The sequence below is a fragment of the Penicillium diatomitis genome, assembly GCF_028827545.1.
Source record: "Penicillium diatomitis strain IBT 30728 chromosome Unknown utg000018l_segment0_segment0, whole genome shotgun sequence".
NCBI lineage: Eukaryota > Fungi > Ascomycota > Eurotiomycetes > Eurotiales > Aspergillaceae > Penicillium > Penicillium diatomitis.
In genome coordinates, this window is record NW_026623191.1 from 147,052 (window position 1) to 167,022 (window position 19,971).

General features: G+C 51.2%; 4 protein-coding genes across 4 annotated transcripts; 3 read left to right on the forward strand and 1 right to left on the reverse strand.

Annotated features, from left to right (window-relative positions):
* Positions 1–5,679: 5,679 nt before the first annotated feature.
* On the forward strand, positions 5,680–7,856 carry N7539_009540 (uncharacterized protein; the record flags this gene model as incomplete). Its single annotated transcript, XM_056939135.1, has 2 exons — positions 5,680–6,018; positions 6,309–7,856. 2 exons carry the CDS (start codon positions 5,680–5,682, stop codon positions 7,854–7,856), a joined length of 1,887 nt encoding a protein of 628 aa, XP_056785630.1.
* Positions 7,857–11,521: 3,665 nt separating this feature from the next.
* Positions 11,522–12,290, reverse strand: htz1 (histone H2AZ; the record flags this gene model as incomplete). Its single annotated transcript, XM_056939136.1, has 3 exons — positions 11,522–11,769; positions 11,844–11,913; positions 12,192–12,290. 3 exons carry the CDS (start codon positions 12,288–12,290, stop codon positions 11,522–11,524), a joined length of 417 nt encoding a protein of 138 aa, XP_056785631.1.
* An 856-nt stretch (positions 12,291–13,146) lies between these two features.
* On the forward strand, positions 13,147–13,901 carry N7539_009542 (PHO88 family protein; the record flags this gene model as incomplete). Its single annotated transcript, XM_056939137.1, has 3 exons — positions 13,147–13,163; positions 13,228–13,388; positions 13,516–13,901. The coding sequence occupies 3 exons, from the start codon at positions 13,147–13,149 to the stop codon at positions 13,899–13,901; spliced, it is 564 nt and encodes a 187-aa protein (XP_056785632.1).
* A 4,366-nt stretch (positions 13,902–18,267) lies between these two features.
* Positions 18,268–19,658, forward strand: gpdA (glyceraldehyde 3-phosphate dehydrogenase GpdA; the record flags this gene model as incomplete). Its single annotated transcript, XM_056939138.1, has 5 exons — positions 18,268–18,315; positions 18,403–18,416; positions 18,505–18,568; positions 18,685–19,543; positions 19,630–19,658. The coding sequence occupies 5 exons, from the start codon at positions 18,268–18,270 to the stop codon at positions 19,656–19,658; spliced, it is 1,014 nt and encodes a 337-aa protein (XP_056785633.1).
* Between the last annotated feature and the right edge of the window lie 313 nt (positions 19,659–19,971).

The window sequence follows — 19,971 nt, forward strand, 5'->3', positions numbered from 1 at the left end:
GTCGTGTAAAAGACAGACTGAAAAGAGACTGAAAAGAGACTGAAAAGAGGAAAAGAATCTGCCCTCTTCCACTTCATACTCATAGATACCTCGAGTGACTGATTCTACACCATGGTGACAAAGCAAGTTCAAACGATGGGATGATCAATACTGGAATGATCGATTTCGACGAGGAGTGTGAGGCGAAATAGCCCACACTAACTATACCATGTTAGGCCCCCGGGTCTGCCAAATATTTGTTTGCTTTGACTTACTCTCGCCGGTACTGATCATCCTGATACGCGGCATAGAAGGAGCATAGCCTCGTCAGTTCACCGCTCCGACAACGAGTACGCATCAAAGGCTTCACTGACCAAGTATGTACTTTGTATCACCGAAACGTTCCGTGTTGGCACCAGTCGTAAGCCTCTCCTTGGCAGATTGGGCGCGAGATACAGTCATAGGGAATGAGAGATAGACGATTGGACTCCGTCAAACACACCGAGGAAGAGACACCATAAGCTCCTTCTCTCAAGCAGCATCAGCAGACGATCATCCGCACTTGTCAGGATTCAGCAGCACGTTCGGACCAAGTCTTGACCCCTGTCATGTCTGTAGGCAATGTCGCGGATAAATCATTGAGCACGAGGCACGAGGCGTCTTGATCAATGTCCTTCCCGCCATGCAGGATCGTATAGGATAAGTCCTGGTGTGATTTCACTGACCAGGAAGTTCCATTCATTACAGAAACAGATGGATCTGTCCTGTTGGTAAGGTCAATTGATTGACTAATGTACTTCCAGGCCGAGCCCGTTCAGGTGGCAAGCGAGATGAAATGCACATTGGACTTTGGTCCAGAATCCCGATACCACGCAATACGCATACTGTAGTACTGAGCCTAGGTACTGACCGTCATTTCAGGCATTGCTCCTGACCGACATTTCATAGAGACATCTAGCTGGGATAAGCTCATCAGCATTCCCGCCCGTCTTGCCAACTTGGTGTATATTCCTAGGACTGTGTCATCGGACGCAGGAGGCCGAGTCATATCGTGAGATACCGTTGCTGTACTGATCAATGGCTTACTCCACGATTCCACGCTGACCATAGTGTTGGGCGATACTACTGCTCTACAGTTGAGCAGGCTTCGTATCAAATGGGATCTCAGTCAGAGAGTTACTGGGCCGTTGCTCTTGGCGAATGCCTCCGCCGAAAACCGAGGCCGATCGAGCACAGAGATGAGGAACTAGACAATTCGGCACCCTCACGCGATTAGACGTGATCAACCTCGACATAGGTGTTTCCAGGCTCAGTGGTCAGGAGCCACATTTATCCAATGCTCAATGGAATTTTTCGTGCTAGAAGGTGCCGTGGAAGACGGAATGGAAGGTGTGGAAGGTGTGGAACGTGTGGAACGTGATGGGACCGGACCAAGGGCCCGAAAGAGTGAGAGGAGGAGAGAGGAATTGCGAGCCCGAGTCCACTGAGATGTGGAGAAGAAATGATACATGCCTATGTTAGTACAAGGTCATCTCGAATCTCGCAAACAACCGCCCCAAAAAAGGGGGAGTGGGGGGGGGGGGGGGGAGAAAGAAGAAAGCGGCATTGAAAAAAGGGGATTACTCATGAGACTAAATGAGCATGGAGACGATGCTCAAAAAGGATAATAATAGGGGAGAAGCGGAGGAAGAGTCGGAATGATCAGTCCGTCTTCCGTGTGGATCACTGGGTTTGAACGGGACGAAAAAGTCCACAATATCTATGTATACTTTGTGGCATACCGAGAGCTTCTTTTCAACTTCTCAGTGTCTATCACGGCAGTGATGCCGAGATGGCTGAGTAGATATCCAAGAAGAGACCTGGTGAAATGTGGGTGGTTTCAATTGCGTACAAGAATTGCAGGCAACGACTCCCGGCATGTAAAGTTGTCAACATGGCGTAAAGGAGAGAGGAGCTGACGGCGGAGTGCAGGGAGACTGGGACTAGCACAGATGCGACACAATCGAACCCAATTCGCCAGAGGGATGCCCTCGTGTGGCTAGACCGTTCAGATATCGGTTTCTGGCTGATCGCCCAGGGGAATGAGGTGCCGGGATTGTGGCATGGATCAATTCTCGATCCCGAGCATGGCAAGTGACTGTTTAACTGTGGGCATGCACATGGACGGCAGATTCAGGGACGAGTTATGGAGTTTGTACTGGAGATTCTCTGGCTCAAGGTTCTCCTGTTGATCTGTACCGCTGTGAAGAGACGTAGAGGCATGACGACATGGTGAGAGCTGCGCAGCGATGCAGGTGGTGGTGGTGGAGGGCGAGACTGGAGGTGGATGATCTCATTCGCCACTCAATCGAGCAGGAACAACCTTGCGCTATGCCGCGCATCATTCGAGATCGACTAATCGTGTCTTGTCATCTTGTCAACCTGCACCTGCACGATGCATTACAGACCGATGGGCGTCGTGAATGGGCGATCTGGAAAAGGAATCAGCTGTGGACAAGTGACGACGAGGCGATTGACCGTCCAATGGATTTCTTGAGGAGCGAAGCTTTTTTTTTTTTTTTTTCTTCTTTCAATCCTCTCAATCCAGTGGCAAAGGCGACATGTCCTCCAACGTCAATTGACTGGGCTGGGAAAGGACTCCTCAGCATACCTGTTGTGATCAGGTGACTGCTCTGGTACAAGAGAGTTATACTGGGTTGAATTGGACACTGCATTGAGCATTGGGTTGATCGATGTCACGACTCACTACTCCTCGTTGTACTCCCTGTAGTAATGTACTCAGTACTCAGTACTCAGTAGTAGTACTCACCGATGAATCAGGAATCCCCCGTCTGGACTCAAAACAACAAACCCCATAGGCATCCGAGTTCACTTCCGGCAAGGTAGTAATACACTGCAGTCACAGTGTATCCTGTGAGTTTGTAGTTGTGTTGCGAAAGCAGTTGTGATGTTATAATTAGACTCGGTGCAAGTCCCAGTCCACTCTGGTGGTCCTCCTCCTCCTCACTCTTCCCCTTTCCCATGTCCCTTCATCTGATCCTATTCCCCATCACGATAGCTCGTAAATTGTTCCGGATGGAACCACTTTACCATCCTTCCCGATGGGGTTGTCAATTTCTTTAGCGTCGTGGAACGACGATCGTCTGTCTTGGTCAGCGTGCTCAAGTAGAGCAATGTAAATTTCATCCCCTCTGCGACGCCTCCCCCCTCATTGACCCTCTCTATAAAGACTGGTCTATATCTCCCAAAGTGGTTCCAACGGCCTGATCTTTGGTTGAGTCCTTTTTTGTTCCGGATCTTTCTTCTGCTCCGTCACCCTAGGCATCCACCATACCACTCCTGGACCTGTTCGCTCTAATTCCCAGTCTGGTCGTCCATTTCACATCGCTTGATACTCACCAGCACCATCGCAAACCCACAGCGGGCGTTGTGAGAAAGGAATCCATTGCCCCAGACCCTGATAGAAACTTGGCGAACGCAACGCCAGTCAGACCCTGAAATAACTTGCATCCCATCTCGTGCATCGCGCGACCTTGCATCGCCCCCGTTTTCGCGCGCTCCCCAGTCTGACAGCCTCGTTCTGGCTACCTCGAACCTTCCCCCAAAACGGAGCAGCAATCCACCTTTCTAATCCGGGTCGGCCTGCTTGCGATCAGTGCTTAGGAGGCTTACTGCCTTCAACCTTGTGATTCATTTTGGATTCTCCGTGCTCAGGAACCACTCGCGTCTCTTCCGTTGTTCCCCTCCTACCTCGGTGCCTGGACCGGGGGCGATTCTGTCATTGTCGATCACCAAAGCCATTCAATACCCCATTATTGTAGGAGTAGGACCCAACTATCTCCCCTGTCACTGGAACGAGTGGATCGATCATCGGACCAGAAGTCGCGCAGAAGCTTCTTGAATTCGAGGTTGAAGGGGGTTTGTCTTTTTGGTGTACCTCTCTGTCTCCCACTCCAGAGCTCTTTCATCTTCCCATTCTTGATCACGAGATCTGTTCGAGGTACGTGACTTCAGTCACTTGACTTGCCGTTGATGGTGTTGTTTGTCGCCCGAGTGAATCACCTCCCACGACATCCTCTCGGTCCTCCACCGAGAGTTTCTCCAGTGCTTCACTTTCTTCCCCCTGTTTTTCTTTTTGCCCTAATTTCCCCCGCCTTGTTGGACCCGTCCGTCTCAGAGTCTATTCAGTCACCGACTCACCCCCCCCCCCCCCCCAAGAGAGTACTGTGGAAGGGGATGTGCCTGGTGGATGGGATGCTTGGACCCAAGTCACCCCCTCAGATGATTCAGACGCCTAGATTGTGTTCAGGAACCACGGGACTAATTCGGAACAGTTGAAGTCTACCTCCTTCCAGAGTCGCTCGAGACCGACAGTCTTAGTTCGATTATTGTCGGAGCTTCGGATCTGCCCTCGATACTTCGCCAGTCGATCCTCCCAAACGTCCCTTGCTCTCTGTCACTGCACCGGAACAGCTACCTCCATCCGCCACCCGATCTGCTGTGCTGCGTCTGTCTGCCTCTCTAGTCTCCGTCCTCGTCCTCGTCCTCGCGGTGCGTCTGGGCCTGTCTTCTTCTACCCGACTCACGACTTCAAGCCTTGCTGCCCTTTCTGGTTCAAGGAACGGAACTCTAAAACGGGAGCCCTCCCAAGATTTGATAGAGACCCTAATTTGCCCCCATCCAGCAACAAGTCCAGCGCCCACTCCACATCTCCGGAGATCTGCTTGTCGGGTCTCTCTTTTCTCTCTTTTCTGCTCCCCACTCCGTCGTCTGGTCCTCCCATTTGCTCGTACCCACCCCTCCCTCTTCCCTCTCTCTCTCTCTCTCTCTCTCTCTCTCTCTCTGTTCCTCTTCCTTTTTCCCTCTTTCTCTACTGCCATCTCTTTCTCTACTGCCATCTCTTTTCGTCCTCCATCGGAACTACTTCCCTCCCCCCCCTCCGTCCTTCTCCGTCGGTTCCCTTCTTTTCTTCCTCCTCCATCCCTCCCCTCCCCCTCCTTCTTCCCGTCAACTCAAATTTTGACGACCCGAATGAGCACGACTTTTTTGACTTTGCATCCGTGAGCGATTTGGCTGTTCCATCTGAAGACTGTTTCCGAACGCGTGGATTGGAAATTTATCGGTCTTTTTTCCCCCATCCCATTCCCATTTTGGATCATTTTCTGCGGTTACTCGTTGATCATTTTTTCCCTCCCTTGATCTCCGCTTTTCTGCGATCGTTTCTGCCTGCCTCGTCCACACGGTGCCTGGTGCCGTTGCCTCGACCGATCTCTCTGCACAATTTCTGCAAAATTTCTTGGACCGGAAGGTCCCCAACCGATCTGCCCCCCTCTTCCCTGTCTTCTGCGATCGAGAATTCAGTCGCGGTTGCTCGCCTCTTCTCCTCCGTCGACTTCTTCCATGCACCAATAAGTGCCTGGCCGACAACGGATCGCTAGACTCAAGCACAGTTCAGAACCCACCCAAACTCATCCACTTGGGCTAGGAAAGGGTGAACAGTCTTGATTCATCCCATCCTCACGGAGTGATCGACCGAATCAGAGAGTGTCGAATCACCACCTCCGCCCCCCGCATCCAGCATTTCGACACGCACCATCGTCGAGTCGAGACTCTTTGTTGTGGTGGAAACTTGCTTCCTCACATTCCTCGGCCGTCTCCTCCTGCCGTCCCGAAATTCTCTTCTTCGTGCCATCCATCGCCATGAGTTACCAGCCATCCGATATGTATCACGACCCTGCCGCGCGGTCCCCTGGATCTCAACGCCATCAACAACCGCTGCATCGTCAACCTTCCCGTCAATTCGACGCCTACGGTCCCATGCCCGTGAATCTCTACGAAGACCAGATGGCTCGCTATGAGTCCGCCCGTCTGGAGCGCTTGACGCCTTCGCTGCAGAACAACAACTCCTATGCATACGATCTCTCGGGTTCCCAGACATGGAATCCCAATGGTTTTGCCAACGCGCAGTCGCTGGGAGGCATCCGGTCGGCCTCGGCCAGCCTGAAGCCGAGTGCTCGCGGACGCACCGGTCTGCCCACGGTATGTACTTGATTCCGCAGGACGCGCCTCATCACACAAGAATTTGCCCTTCTCCTACCCCGGGCCACCTGTCTATCACTCCATTCTTCCCTTTGCTTGTGCGGGGGCCTCTCCTTGTCCTACTACAAGGTAGCGGCGACGTTCATCATCGTCGGCCGATAACTGCCATATCCCCTTCTTCGCATCCTCTCCCTTTGGTCCTGTGTTGCACCATTCTGCATGACAATTTGCTCGCTCATCGTCCCCCAACACAGCACGTCCGTCTGACTGACATTCACTACCTTTCGCAGACCTGGTTGGACCAGCAATCCGGTATGCCTAATGCTTTCGCCAACCTCGGTCCTGGCCCCATTCAGAGCAGTGCCATGCGCCCGGATCCCCCGGCGTCCTCCGAGGGGGACGATGAACTGATCCCCACCGCCATTGTGATCAAGAACATCCCTTTCGCCGTGAAGAAGGAGCAACTGGTGCAGCTGATGACGGAGCTGAACCTGCCCCTGCCCTACGCGTTCAATTACCACTTTGACAATGGCGTATTCCGTGGACTGGCCTTTGCCAACTTCACCTCCGCGGAGGAGACCGCGACTGTGATCGAAGTATTGAACCACTTCGAACTGCAGGGTCGCAAGTTACGAGTCGAGTATAAAAAAATGCTCCCGCTGCAGGAGCGAGAGCGCATTGAGCGGGAGAAGCGCGAGCGTCGCGGACAACTGGAAGAACAACACCGGCCCATGGCCTCGTCGCAGCTGCAGACTCAGAGCTCCATGTCTTCGCTGACCTCTCACATTCCAGCCACCTCTCCTTCACCGGTCTCGCAGCGCGGCCAGAAGCTGGGTAAGTCTTCGATCAGGCACTTCCCGACACCCGACAGTGACCTGATTGCTCATCACGTGGAACAAGTAGAGGTGGACTTGAATGACAGCCAGACTCTCTCGTACTACTCCCAATTACTCCTCTTCAAAGAAGACACGGTCCGGGACTCGGTGGTCTTTCCTCCCAATTTGACTCCCTCGCAGCGACGCACGGTGCACACTCTGGCGCACAACATGGGCCTGGGCCACGCCTCCCGCGGCAATGGCGATCAACGACAGGTGCAGGTCTTCAAGGTGTCCGCCGGCTCCAATGTCAGCCCTCCACTCTCCGCCATCCCTCCTACCGGCTCTCACAGTGACAGCGGGCGCCGCGGCCTCAACCGCGCCGCGACCATTGACTTTAGCGAGGCTCGTCAAGAGGGGGGCCAAGGTGCCTTCAATACCCTGCGCGGTCCCACGTCGAACTTCCTCGGGGTCATGGACTCGACCGGCAACTTCGCCAACACGCAGAACTTGCGTGCAGCCAAGTCATTCGCCGATCTCCGATCTTATACGCCCTCTCCGGTCCCCTCGAGCGCAAGCTTCCCCGCCGCGCTCCAATCTAACAATGGCTCCCGCCTGCAGCAGTATGACGGCGTTCCGACCGGCTCTTCCAACACCCCGACCCTCACTTCGGCGCCCCCGGGCTCTTCCTTGGGCATGCAGCGAGATGATAATTTGCTGGTCAACAGCCTAGGTGGCTTGTCCCTGGGTACTGGTATTGGTGGTCCTAACGCCAGCCCTCGACGATTGCGTGGTATGTTTTCTTGGGAGCAGGACAACCAGTCTTCCGCCGCCGGCCCTATTGGTAGCAACCGTGGCATGGGAATGGGTTTTGACAGTACCCAGCAAGAGCGCACGCCGATCCGACAGCCCCGTGGCCCGACACCCGAGAAGGGCACCGGCTTCCGCCGCCCGAATGGACATCAGGCCCGTGGCAGTGACGAGCTCCACACAACGTCCGGAGTCGAGATCATTGTCGAATAGAGAGGGTCCTTCCGCCGCCCTTCGATCCGATTCCGCCTTTTGTTCGATAACAACGATCCCTTTCTCGCCTGCTTCTGACGTGGCGCCGCCCGCCAGGCCACGAAAACCGCCTGAGGCGGAGAAAAAAAAGCCTCATATCAACTTTCAAAAATATCATTCATACTCGAACGATTCCTTCGACTGCTACTATTACTTCCAAATTCTTTACTCGATACCGTGGAGCCCCATGACCCACCAGAGAGGTCGAGATCATCCCACCATCTCCTCCCCACCTTTGGTCTCTCCAGAAGATGGCGACTGCTGTTTTCTCCCTGAATTTTCTGCCATCATTTGACTGATTTACCGCGAGACGAAGACGAATCTGTATCACGAGGCCCTGTTCTGCGAATTACCGGCTTACGATTTCGATGAGGGATGACGAGATGACAAATTTACCCCACCTCTTTAAAAAAGACCAGAACCCTCCTCCATCATGTCGCTGATCCGCGATCGACTATATTATTATTCTCCATTTTTGGGGCCGCCGAACATGCCCGCTTAGACTTGTTCTTCTTCTTTCTCATTTCTCTTCATTTTTGTTTTTGTTTCCACTTTCCATCTTTTCTCTATTTTTTCCACGTTCCATGTCTTTTTTTTTCCGTTGATGTTAGTTCTGGGACAATCGAATGGGTTGCATCTACAGGTTCCTCGCGTCATTCCGTCCAGCATTTGCTTCTTTTCCAGACCACCTGCGAATGCTTCGGCATTTGTCAGGTCACCGTGTCCTGGGAAAGCGCAAGGCTGGCACAGCGCGAGCTGAGTGTTTCTTGTTTAAAATTTGGAAAACAAAATATCGAAATCGGACCTCGTTTATTTCTCAAGTTCATTCGTTCAATTCTACAACCTCGTTCTGTTTCTCGACGCCAGCTTTTGTTCCCCCAATCTAAGAAAGGTGCTCTACTTGCTGCTTTGGCCGCATGCAACAGCTTCTCTCTGATCTTTGTGATATGTTGCTCAGCTGGAATCTGCGTTCTCGGATACTGCTCCCTTGTTCGCTACTAATTCCCTTCCACGACGCCCACGATCCTGCGATGTCCTCATACAGTGTTCTCTTTTGTGACGCGGAACACACACGAAGAATGACCAAAAACGGATCTTGTCTCCTCTGGCAAGACTCACGACAACCTCAGCATTTGCATAGCCCTCTTTTGTCTGTTCCACTGTACACCGGGGGCTCAATTCACATGAACCTCGTCCGTGGATCGTTTTCTACGACTCGAGCTGTTCTCGTCTCATGTACGAGAATGCTCGATCTATCTTTTTAAACACCTTTTTCCCTGTCTGTACTTTCCCGGGGGCATGAAGAGATCAATTCCCCGCATTAGGTGCCATCTCTCTTTACGCTGATGGGGGAACAAAAGCTTCGTGATCTTATATCCTGCAATTGCGGCCAATTTGAGCTGCTTGATGTTCTGCATTGGCTGAACTGATTTGGCTCCTCTTTTCTTGGAACCGGTGTTCGACTAGTCATAAGCGTCCAGAAAGCTAAGACGCAATACGAAGCCACTCAACTACTCCGCCAAACCTGGTTGTCATTCACGGCGGCCAAGACATTTGTGGCTCTCGGCGTTTCGAGTCTGACCGGAGGGTCAGGTGGTGAATGGAGTGCGCACGCTTGGTTTTCCACCTGTGTCTTGTCCGATCATGGCACCTGTGCTCGAAGCGACTCGGGAGCTTCTGGCGGGTTCAATTCTGCTGGTCTCCCTTTGCATTGCTTTTCTTGCCTTCTCGGCTCTCACTGGTGCTTTCAAGTCTTGTCGTTTGTGTGCTTCTTGTTTTTCCTAAATTCAAAAATTTATTACGTACCTCCAATCAATGAGTCAACTAGTATCACTGTCTCTCTTGATCGCGAGTCAATAGGGCTGGAGAATCATTTGGTTCACGGGCATTGTTGCATGTAGAGCTGCTAGTCACCTGGGGTTTACCTACGTATCGACAAGTCTAGCTTGTCCAGATGGCAGTAATCATGCCACTCAAATATAAAATCATTGAACTATTGAGCCAAGATCCTTCCTCTTTTAAAAGTCCATTATACTGGAGCTTCCAATCTAGCCAATGATGCTATCACACACGTGAATGTATGACATTCAGGCAGTCAAGCTAGCAATATAATCCAGATATAGAGGGGGTCTCCCCTCCCCCCTGCCTGGGTGTACGTATATTAACCTTAAGATGTGAGATACCGGGAGCTTCAAGAAGTGACCTTGGCTAGGTCCCAAGTCTTCCATCCATACTGATTTGGCCGTACATAACGATCAGGTACCTGGGCTGCACCTCCAGGTTTTCTGCTACCATAGTGCTGCCCTCTTCTCGGGGCTCTCGAAGGGAAACATGTTTGACGGACGCGAAGAATGTCCATATGTCGAAAGCCCCCCCCCCCCAATCTTCCATGTCATTAGGTTCATTCAAACCCATCCATGCGGCCTGCGGTCCTGCATACCTGTAAGATGGGTTTGATTGCTTTTACAGTGCCATGCATCATTTCCCACTAAACTATAACATTGCTTCGTGAATAGAAACAACCTCGGGGATATTATCTGTAAGTCCTGTACTCCGTAGCCCTAAAAGTTACTGAGGTTATAACTAACTTATAGGTCAGCTGCAGTTTTGGCAAGTAGCTCGTGAACGGGCCAGTCGAGACTGGCGATTTCCAACATCGACGGGAGTTCCGAGTTCTGATCCAGCCTTCCAGGACCATACCTTATCCGTGGATGGCCCTCTCATGACAGACATCCGCGACTGACGGTACTGTTCGCATTTGAGATTCTTTCTCCCGTCTTTTCCCCGTCCATTACCACGCTGGGTACACCAAATGATCATACTACCCGACGGACGTCCCTGAGGCTGAGGGTAAGTACTAATACTTTGAGAATATATAACTTGATATCCTCCAGAAAGAGTAAAGGAGGCATTGATTCACGGGCGGGAGGTCGCCCTCGGTCAATATCTCCTGGGGTCGTGGTGATGCAATCGCGATGATAGATATTTCCGGCTCCAAGCGCTTCGATACACGATTCCATATATGTACACGGCAGGAATATTACATTACTCACGAATTTCATTAGGCAGCGTGGTCCTCAAATCTAGGGATTTCATCGACCGAAAGTCGGTCAGACGGGGAATCAAATAATAGTCTTCACACTAACAGCAGAATATCCCCATTTCCCCATTAAAGCGCCCAGCGGACTCGGAAAAGAGACATCACACGAATCCGACAAATAAGTGAAAAGAAAGAGGTATGACAAGGGTAATAGAGAGACACAGAGAGGGGAGCGGAGGAGATAAGACGGTGCAAAGCCGGGGAATAGACAACACAATACAACAAGATCGCACGCCGTTCAACAGAAAATTTGACAAAAAAGGAGTAACCCTCCAAGTAAAGAAGGAAGAAGAGCAGGTGCACAAACACGAGAGGTTCATACACAATAGGAGGAGAGCGCAAGGACAGGAGAGGGAGAGCAAAATGGCGAGGGAAGCATGAATGAGACGAGGGGAAATCTCTCCAGAGTTCCGGCTGTATGAAAACAGCCCACACAGACCAGCCAATATACTGACTAAGTATGTGCCAGTGGAATCGTCCATCGCCTGCCCAGGTATTTCTTCGTCATTCACCAAAGCCCTCTTGTTTAGACATCAGGCTTGCTCTTCTTCTTTTGCTCGACCTTCAGCAGCAGGGCACGGTTGATGCGGGGCAAGACACCACCGAAAGCAATGGTGGCGCGGATGAGTGTGTCCAGCTCTTCATCGCCACGGATAGCAAGCTGCAAGTGACGAGGCGTGATGCGCTTGACCTTGAGATCCTTGGCGGCGTTACCAGCCAATTCCAAAACCTCAGCAGTGAGGTACTCGAGGACAGCGGTGACGTAGACGGCCGCTAGATTGTGTCAGCTTCGCCTCACGTTGGAACTTCACGACCAAAGATCAATATCGAGGAGTTGAAATTCATACCTTTAGCACCAACTCGCATCTTGTTCTGAGTGTTGTTCTTCAGGAACCGCTTGACACGACCGCAGGGGAACTGTCAACGACAGTGTTAGCCACATTATGTGAGCAGAAACGAGGCGCATATAAACAGCGATTGTGGATGAGCAATGGAGCAAGCGATCTATGGCACGACGCGAATCTCCCCCGGCCCTTCTCCCTGTTCATCATCCCGCGAATGAGGGGGGCAAAGTATTCGAAGCTCGACGCGTCGTCGCACGACCTGCAGATACGATCGCGAATGTCGTCCAGAATATCGCATGCTCCTTTGACGACCACCCTTGATGGCCTTTGTGCATGACGTCGGCGACTCACCTGAAGACCAGCCTTTGCGCTGTGAGACTTTTGGGCTTTCCCCGCCGAGTCCTTGGAACCGCCCTTTCCGCCAATGGACTTTCCCTTTCCGCCAGGCATCTTGGATAAAAACTTCGTGGAATTATTCGTGGTGGAAAATCAAGGAGTGGCTCTTTCGCGGTTGGCGATCGCGCAGATGGTGGGGAGATGGATTTGCGATTGCGAGATATCGGGAGGCACGCGCGTTGTTGATGGATGCAGAAGTCAGAAATGTCCACCCGTGCCGGTCGCTAAAGACTGCGACCGCAGATCCGGCACTAGTCCCAATGAGGCAACCACCTCAAGGTTTGGCCCAGCACCCGCAGAACTTCATAGCTGGGGTTCATTAATATCAGCGGAGTCGAACTCAAGGCTAGATGCTTTCAGCCCAGACCAAAGATCGTCGCGTGGAAGCTATGGAAAGCTTGCTGTAATTTGCCGACTGGGGCTTTCTTGTTTTCTCTGCTTGCTCTTCCCACGGAATCATCGAGCATCAGCCTAGAACGGTCAGTGAGAGGAACCTCAGCACCCAGTTGCGGGCCCTTCGCCATCATTTTGGCGTCCCACTTGGCGTAGAGAAGCTTGCTTTGCAATAACGGACTTGCCAGGCTGGTCCAATAAGCTCAAGCCAGGCAGAACACCTGTGACTCTGGGTGACAGTTGACCTCATGTCGTCGACAAATGGCGCTTACCATGTGGTGGTGGCTGAACGGATGGGTTCAAAATCAAAGCGTCAATGGGGTCCCCGGTCACGTGAGCAGCTGATAACGGTTGCTCGTGGGGGAAATGGTTTGTCCGGTCTCCGCTGGAGAACGCCAGGTGGCCGAGGAGGCGACATGGGCCTTTTTTCGCATCTCTCCACCCCCGTCTTCTCCTCCCCCTCGTCTACACCACGTCCCATCAACTCTCCTTTTGACAGGTTCCAAATTTTGCCAACATGGTCTCCGCTCAAGTGTAAGTATCTGGGAACTGAGTGCGATTTCTCCTGAGCCCACTGTAACTAATCAATCTGCGACAGTACCAACCTTGGCATCATCCTCGTGATGATGCAGCTGGCCAAGAAGGTTCCCTTTGATGATCCTCAGGTTCTGATGGGAGTGCGTGCCATGTACATTCTCTCGAATGTGCTGATCATCGCCATCTATCTGTACACTCAGGCCAAGATTAACGCCAAGAAGGGTATGCTATTGTCATTCCTCCCTACCGAACCTGCTTCCGAACAGTCACCGCACAAACCTCGGCTTTGATGGTTTACCAGCCGACTCTTGAAATACTCGTGTGCATGTACTGACATCATTTCCTGCAGACATGACGACCCTCAAGTACGTCGAGCCTGCCCCCATGGGCACCGGCGAGGAGGCTAAGCCTGTCACCACCACCAACATGGACTATGACAAGGCCCAGCTGCGCCAGCTGATCCGTAGCCAGCTGATGGGTGTGGGCATGATGGCTGTGATGCATCTCTACATGAAATACACCAACCCTCTGCTCATTCAGTCCATCATTCCCCTGAAGGGCGCCTTTGAGTCCAACTTGGTCAAGATTCACGTCTTTGGCAAGCCCGCAACCGGTGATCTGGCCCGTCCCTTCAAGAGCGCTGGCGGTTTCATGTCCCAGGGCCAGCCCAAGAGTGACAAGGCGTCCATTGAGAGCGCTGAGAAGAACTTCCGTGGTGGCGTCAAGGAGGAATAGATTGCCATACCGAGCAATCTGCAAGGTAGACGGGGACAAAGGACCTCTTGGGAGTGAAGTTTGCAATGGAGTTTACACGCGCTTGGATGACGAAACTCCTCCCGTGTATCCATTCTGTCCACAATCTCCTTCAAGTCCATGATTTATAGCGCTCGCGGTGGTTTTTTCTTCGTGAATGTATTATATCCCTCATACCCACAATCACCGCGATGTTGGCCTCTGGTTGACCATTGCCCTTACTTTCAACCGCTCCATTTCTCTACTGCGCGTCTAACGTAGATGCAAAAAGTTGTCGCACGTTCGTCGAGATCCTTCGGTCATTTTGCGGCCAGTCTACCTAGGCTGGCCGTGGATGACACCTCGGTGAAGAGGAGGCTTGTGCCCGTCGAATTGCTCGAACGCAAGGACCGAAGGGCGCGCGAACAGTGTACTTTGGACATGAGGTGAGATTGAGGCGAAGTGACCGGCGCGACTCGCTGTTCGACAGCAATAGAAGCACACCATGCAAAGGTGCGATGTTTTCAGGCCGGAGGATTTCTGTCACGCTGTGTCGTATCGCAGACGCTTCAGGCTCGGTGCCTTGGACCTATCTCAAGGGATTCCTTGACCGAGCAGGAAGATCGCCACCTCACTTCTATCCGGCAACTCCGCTCTCAAGTTGATGTAAGAGCTTAGGAGGTAGTCGACTGGCATGAAAATGGGCGCTTGTCATTTGTCCAAGGCGCCGCTCGGCAGCACAATCCCGCGGGGCAACATTGGCATGACTCCTGCTTATCGTGAGCCTTCATCATCCATGGATTGTGATGGTGGTGGAAGGTAATGTTGGATTTATAATCTGCGAACAGTTGACCTCGAAAGTTTGTTTTGGCTTATTGTTCAGGTACCTGACCGCACTCCCGATTGTTGTTGCACGACATTGCGGCTCTTCCGGGTGGCTGTGACCTGCACGGGCTGGGCACATTGTGAATAGATGAGCTCTGTTTCTTATCTTGTATTTTTTTTTTCTTTTTCACAATGTGATTACCGTGGTAGGATTCGACAAGGGCAACCGGTCATATGATATGAATGACACCTCAGACTATGTATCCCTGAGACCAGCTGTGACCGGGCGACCGAGAGCTGCGCCCCGGTGACTCTTTTGAGGGCGGGGAGTTGACCTTCTTTATACACCGGTCCACCGCAAGCTCTTTCGAGCTAATCCGCTGACTGGCCCTTGCCGCATGCGAGCCCAATGGAGCTCTCACAGAACCAATGTGCCATATTGTACTCGGTATTATACTTCTGCTATGTAATACCTTTGTCGAGTAATCAAAATCGAGTGTTCCTGCTGGAAATTTCAACCTGCTGAATCATAATCTGGAGACCAGATTCCAGAGTCTGAAATAAGCCGTACGATAATAATTGGATTATTCGAAAGATACGGCCTTGTTCACGTAGACAAATACTTCAATACTTTGATGATGGTCTGAGAAAATACTTAACGAGTCAAAATCTGTCCTCCTAAGAGACTGGGTAGTAGTAGTAAACTAGTAATAATAGTACTAAGGTAGGTCTGTACAGTGGTAACTGTAAGTAGTATTGGAGTATTCAAGAAAGGGTTGACTCTGGCAGGTGAGGGTCTAACTACCGACAAATGGATGTGAATATGGATGGCATCGAGCAATACAGCTGAAAGCCTGGAGGTCAAACCTACGTATGTGCATGTTTACATGATATTAGAGATCCCAATACTCTAATTTTGACTATCGGCTTGAAGCCAACAGGAAGTAACCGCCGCCTTTCCTACATTCTGTATGGACAATCGGACATACAGTATGAAGTGACTACATCTGTGTAGTTATTTAACACGTGCTAGTCGAGTGAGTTGGCGTGGCCTACTATACTGAACTACTGGGTGGTTGGAAATTCAGATAGATACCCTATGTAGTATTCAACTCTGAACGGATATCGTTCGCCGACCGATGATATTGGTCAAATGCGTATGAATATCCGATACAAGTCTCTGTGTCCCTTGAATGGCCAACACGTGCAGAGAGGTGTGGTGCTCATGATGCCAACTTCTTGAGCACCGAGAGAACCGCCCCTGTAGGGTCCTGTAGGGTTCTGTAGGGTTCTGTAGGGCTGCTACTGCCGTATCAAGTTACCTACATAAGGGAGGTATCTGCGACTGGTAGTTCAGGTAGTTATGGTACCTACTTTAGTAGACAGTACATATGTAGATGCTAAGTAGTAAGGTGTGGTAGAGTCGTGGTACTTGAGAATAAACACAACTACTCGTACCACTAAGGTACCTAAGGTACTCTCGCTTGGCAGTGGTGGTAGAGGTACCTCTGGGCGGGAAACGGCAGACGGCCATCGACCTGCTTTGCCCCTCAGTCACCGCATCATTCATTCTCATCTTTTTTGCCCCTCCAGCTCCACCGGGGTCCTCGAAGGAGTCGAAGCTCTCCGAACCCTCCGTGGAAAATACCGTCCGTATCGTATGTATTATTGACAGTTAAATGTAAGGCGTAAGTCTGTAAGGGACACTTACAGTACCTGTACACTGAGTACACTCACTACAGAGGTGCTTTCTGGAAACCCCTTAGCATCTGTCACTTTAATACTGTTTGCTGGTTGGTTCTTGTACAACCATATGACCATTCACCACTGCGACATTATCGTGATCACGATCCAGGCATTCCTTTAGTAGCCGAAGCGTCGGACCAGCTCCTCCTCAGTGATGGGATCTCCGAGGTACGACGATAACACGAGCCAGGATCAGCACAGAGCTATTGGCCCTACCGTCGGCGTGACGGAAGCTACCGAGGGGTAGCGGTGGTGGAAATATCGTGAAGCTTCCTGCTTTCCCCGGTGTATGAAACCGGAAAGACGCTCTGAGTCGAGCTGCGGGCGGCAATGGCCGGGTCCAGTCCGAGGGCGGTGGTAACTATTATTCATCGAATTTTCAGGGACCCTCAGATGATTTGGAGTTGAATGGAGACGTTTCAGGGGAATCTGGCTGCGGTAAGTTTACGTTGCGTTTTTCGCTTACGATATGACCCAATTTCCAGGGTCGTACATACATCGCCACACAATATTGAATATAATAGTTAGTAGTTCCAAGTATATATACCTCCTTTGCTCATTTGCTGAGGCGATAATCTGTATCGCTTCAAGTCGCTTTAGCGTTTATACTATAAGAGTGTGGGGCTGGAGGCAGCGTCCGTGTTTATTGAGATGCGCATAAGACGATCTCAGCCTAGCAGTGTCAGTCACCTTGATTTTCCGACAGAAAAAAATCATCGCATAATTTCACTAATAAAGAGCCCAAAATTCTCTAGTGCTATGAAATACAGCCTGAGCAAAGTACGATAGGAGTAACTATACCTAGGTACTAAGTTAGGTACCCTAACATCAACTACTGAGTGTCATTCCCACCTTGAAAGTACTCCGATTCTACGAGCCCTCAACTGGTTGTCAGGTTGATAAATATATTGACGGCCAGTTTAGCGTAATGTTGTGTAGCTGAATGTCGAGACTTCCAACGGCAACGGCTTCCATTCATCTGCCACCTCTTGAGGCTGAAACTTACACACGTAGCGCTTACTCTCCAGTGATCGATGTGTTCAAGCTCCTAATTAAGAAGTACTATAGTAGTAGTATAGGTAGTGATGGTGAGCTAGGTATATTCTACGTACGGTCACACTGTCACAGTAGTTCTTCTACTGTAGTATTGTGAGAATATGAGTACGGGGATATGCTAAATTGGGCGGCCAGGCGAACATGGATTTCGAATTCTTGTATTGATGAAATCAAGCACTCCTGTCGTTTCATCGAGGCTCTCTACTCTTACATACCTAAGAATCCTTAATTACTACATAGTTGTAGTTATAGATCCCATGGTCTCACTGGAAAAGCTTCAGAAGCGCTGTGGTCTTGGGAAAAACATGTGTATTGAAGTTACCACGTAAATAAGGTATGTATGAAATGTAAAATAATCGCAACGGCATGAGGCCTCGACCTACCAATAATACGTGGATTTCTTGTCCCTCGTAAATTTGGCCTGGAGGGGTGATTCGATGTTGCGTCAGCCTTTCCCAAAAACTACTTCTGCCCTCCATCTCCCCCTCCTCCTCATCTTTTTTTTTCTCTTCTTCCCCATCTCCCCAGCTCATTCATCCAGAACTCTTCCAAGGTAATTGACCCTCTTCGTGATATCCTCGCCAATTTCCAACCGCAGTGCTTTGTGTTGTCTTCGCTGCCCGCTTCCTGCCCCTCTTCTCCCCACCACCACCCCACCTCTCACGATTCACCTACCTTGCAGCTCGCAGCTCGCAACAACAAGCTGACAAGTCATCGCAGAATTTATTAAATAATCGCAAACATGGTCCCCAAGGTTGGAATCAACGGTTTCGGTCGTATTGGCCGCATTGTAAGTGCTTCCTTGTATCCCCTCTATGCCCGCTACTCAGCGCGCGCGATAGGTCCATCGAAGCTCATGCTAATCCTGGCTCTTTAGGTCCTCCGCAATGCGTAAGTTGCTGCTTCTCACGACAAGTCCGAACCTGAAGGAAGATTGTCATCGAATGAAGAGAGCTCCCAGAAGCTGACACGGTTTTAGCATCGCCGACGGCAATGTTGAGGTTGTCGCTGTCAACGACCCCTTCATCGAGACCCACTATGCTGTACGTTCACTTCACGCTTCTCTCTCTGTGGTGGTCATGGTCTACTCTTGACCATTTATCCATGACGGCTTCCGTTTCCTGCGATCTTCTGCTAACCTTGAAATCTTACGGGACAGGCCTACATGCTCAAGTACGACAGCACCCACGGTCAGTTCAAGGGCACCATCGAGGTTGATGGCACCAACGGCCTGATCATCAACGGCAAGAAGGTCCGCTTCTACACCGAGCGTGACCCCGCCAGCATCCCCTGGTCCGAGACCGGTGCCACCTACGTTGTCGAGTCCACTGGTGTCTTCACCACCAAGGAGAAGGCCTCTGCTCACTTGAAGGGTGGTGCCAAGAAGGTCATCATCTCCGCCCCCTCTGCTGATGCCCCCATGTTCGTCATGGGTGTCAACAACACCGAGTACAAGTCCGACATTGACGTCCTCTCCAACGCCTCCTGCACCACCAACTGCCTGGCCCCTCTCGCCAAGGTTATCAACGACAACTTCGGTCTCGTTGAGGGTCTGATGACCACCGTCCACTCTTACACCGCTACGCAGAAGACCGTTGATGGTCCCTCCGCTAAGGACTGGCGTGGTGGCCGCACTGCGGCCCAGAACATCATCCCCTCCTCCACCGGTGCCGCCAAGGCCGTCGGCAAGGTCATTCCTTCCCTCAACGGCAAGCTCACCGGCATGTCCATGCGTGTGCCCACTGCCAACGTCTCCGTTGTTGACCTGACCTGCCGCATCGAGAAGTCTGCCTCCTACGATGAGATCAAGGCTGTCATCAAGAAGGCCTCCGAGAACGAGATGAAGGGCATCCTCGGCTACACCGAGGACGACATCGTCTCCACTGACCTGAACGGTGATGACCACTCCTCCATCTTCGATGCTAAGGCCGGTATTGCTCTCAACGCCAACTTCATCAAGCTGGTCTCCTGGTACGACAACGAGTGGGGCTACTCCCACCGTGTCGTTGACCTGATCTGTAAGTTCTTCCCCCCCGAGTTGTTATTCGAGACAAGGAGCTCGTTCTTCCTGGTTTTCGTGTGCTAACATGTTTTCTCTCCACAGCCTACATTGCCAAGGTTGACGGCCAGTAGGAATCAGGACAGTGTCCTGGGATTAGGAGTGTCCTGTGAATCTGTCTTCTTCGTCAACTTCGTCACTTCAAAAAGGGCGAATGATAGGTATTGGCGGAACGAGCGCGTTGGTAGTCAAAACCACGATAACGTCATCTTAATGAAACATAAATTTTTCACGTTCAATCAATTTTGTCATAGCAGCAAAACAAAACACGCTCATCAGTAAGCGGCTTTGTCGTAGTGGGGACAAAGCATTCATGAAGTGAATCACTATACCTGTAGCTGGTTAGGCATGATTTCGTATCGTTCATTGTATGCCATAAAACAGAAC